This window comes from Gymnoscopelus braueri, assembly GCF_963280865.1.
Source record: "Gymnoscopelus braueri genome assembly, chromosome: 4".
Classification (NCBI taxonomy): domain Eukaryota; kingdom Metazoa; phylum Chordata; class Actinopteri; order Myctophiformes; family Myctophidae; genus Gymnoscopelus; species Gymnoscopelus braueri.
Genome location: NC_137605.1, coordinates 30,540,565 through 30,543,087, shown reverse-complemented (window position 1 = coordinate 30,543,087; position 2,523 = coordinate 30,540,565). Strand labels below are relative to the sequence as shown.

The 2,523-nt window shown below is 45.0% G+C and overlaps 1 protein-coding gene across 1 annotated transcript; it reads right to left on the bottom strand.

Annotated features, from left to right (window-relative positions):
* Nucleotides 1–562: 562 nt before the first annotated feature.
* Nucleotides 563–2,140, bottom strand: LOC308083553 (nucleoporin p54-like; the record flags this gene model as incomplete). Its single annotated transcript, XM_080425867.1, has 1 exon — nucleotides 563–2,140. One exon carries the CDS (start codon nucleotides 2,138–2,140, stop codon nucleotides 563–565), a length of 1,578 nt encoding a protein of 525 aa, XP_080281993.1.
* Nucleotides 2,141–2,523: the final 383 nt, after the last annotated feature.

Sequence of the window (2,523 nt, the reverse complement as noted above, 5' to 3'; positions counted from 1 at the left end):
AGCAGCTCAAGACCCAAAAAGTAAATTTGATGTCTCCCAAACTCCCAAAATACATGATCAATTAACTTACAGTGAGCCTTATTTTTATTTTTTATTTTTTATATCCAATCTACAAGCTCACAACGCATAGCAATACGATTTTTCTTTAAAAAATATTTGAATCTTTTGAACATTTTTAAAAATGTTAGATCTTTATTTTAGAAAATCTTTAGAAATAAATTTCTTGGGTCCCGACCTACTGTTTGGGAAACACTGGTCTATACTGTACATCACATTGATTGTCCTTTATTAATCAGGGATTTGATCTGCTCTACAGATGAAATGCTGTTGTTTTATTTATTTTTTATTATTTTTCCCAAAATAGCGAAGATGGTGGAGCTGAGCTTGTAGATCTGCTATTTTCGGTAAAAGAAAAAAAAAGTGAAAAACTAAATAAAAATCGGATTTTTTGTAGAATATTTTTGCTTAATGACATGGCCAAAATAGATTTGCCATGTTAAAGGCTAAATGAACCCTTAACACCGACATTAGACGTGTCACAACAAATAGGCCTGTAGATCTGTCAACTATCATTTAGCCCATGTTCAATGAGCTTTATGTCCTCCAAGTCATCTTTGATTACATTGATCAGGTGACTTAGACCCTCCTGCTGCTGTTTCAGATGTTGTTTGATTTCTCTGAGAACTTCTGCATCAACACTGTAACGTTCCTCTGATCTCACTGCCCTAAAATGGTTCTGCATTCTGATTTGGGCCATCAGCTCATTCAACCGGCCCTTCATTTTTGTTGGAGCGTTGAGCTCAGAATCAATGGTGTCTAACTGCACCCCAAGGTGCTCCTCGTCCATGTCAATGGCACAGCCACTCTTTCTTTGGATCTCCTGCTTGATAAGCACACGTAGAACCCTGTGAGAAAGGTCCATTAGCTTTTTCTTGTACTGAGCGATTTTGGCCACTGTGGTAACCTGGTTCTTTTGCAGGTCATCGATGTCATTTGAAATAATATCCACTCTGGACTGGTGCTGTTTAGTCATCTGTTCCTGGATCTTCATTCTGCGCAGCAGCTCTTTAAAACCCACCATGGGCACAGAGATCAGTTTCTCAGGATCAGGGTTGTCAGCCTTGGCCTGTTCCCAAATTATAGTGTCCATACCTGCGGGGGCATTTTGCAATAGCTGTTTGAGCTGTGCGGAGGAAAGCTCAGTGCGAGCGACACACTCCACCACTCCAAGCTGTCGGAGTTGGATCTTTATGTTGTCCTGCTCCATGACGTTGAAGAGGTTGGTTGCTGGGAGCCGCCTGGAAATCGCATTGGGGGAACGGTCTACCACATAAATGATCACCTCTGTTTGGTCATCAGGAAGTGCTTTCACACCCTCTACATTGACAGTGAGTGTCTGCGTGCTTCCCAAAACCTGATGGAGAGACTCCACCAGCTGCTTCAGCTGAGATCTCACATCAGCCTCCTTTTTATTTAGGGCCAAAGACACCAAACCATCCTCATCCTTACTGCCAGCGATGCGGCTATAACCCACTGTCTTGAACCTGCAGAAGGTATCCTCCGGGGTGAAGTCAACGGCGGCTGCTTGGCTGTTGTAGTAGCCCTTCCCGGTGCCCCAGTAAGCTTGCAGTTGGTTCCACTTGGCCAGGATGGCATCTCGCTCATCACCCAGTACTGTGGGACCTGATAAAGCTGTGACTTGCTGGTCCAACTTGGTGGGCTGACACTGCTGCTGCTGCTGCTGCTGTTGGGCCTGCTGACTAAATAATCCTCCTAGCTGCTGCTGCTGAGTTGGTGCTCCAAACACACCCTGTCCAATTCCAAAATGTTTTGTCCCAGTTGCAGTTCCGGTACCAAGACCATAGGAAAACCCAGTGCCTTTGTTACCAAATAGACTACCTGTTGTGCTGGAGGGAGGAAAGTTGAATGGGGCCCTCGGAGCAGCAGCGGATGTTGTAGTGGTTCCAAAACCACCAGTGGTGGTGGAGCCGAGCCCAAACGCTGTGGAACCAAGAGTACCAAATCCTGAAGAGGATGTGGTGGTGGTGCCAATTGTGCTTGAGGCTGGGGTTTTGGCACCAAAAAGTCCAGACGTGCCTGCAGCAGGATTATTTGTACCGCCACCAAATTGGTACGCCATTGTGCTATTGTAAAGCACTTTCAAAAAAGCTCCTATTATGTTATCTAGCCTACTATATAAAGTTCAAGTTACATGTCATATGCCCAAATATGGACTGGACATTCTCGACGTGTTGTCAAAACAATAACCTCTGCAACAACGGACGTGCAGATATGCCTAAATATGGACACGCGCAAATCGGCATTGTTAGGCAACAGTTTATGTTATGTCTAATGTCACAGGCCCATATATGGAGATCCCCAATGTCATCCCCAACTCAGAGGCCGGTTGAGGATGACATTGCCTTCCTATTTCTCGTCACAGGCTGTGTTGGGGAGAATGGTTCCGGTACTTCAAATCTCGGGCCTGGACTGCTTCAACGGCACATGGCAGGGCAATGTGTC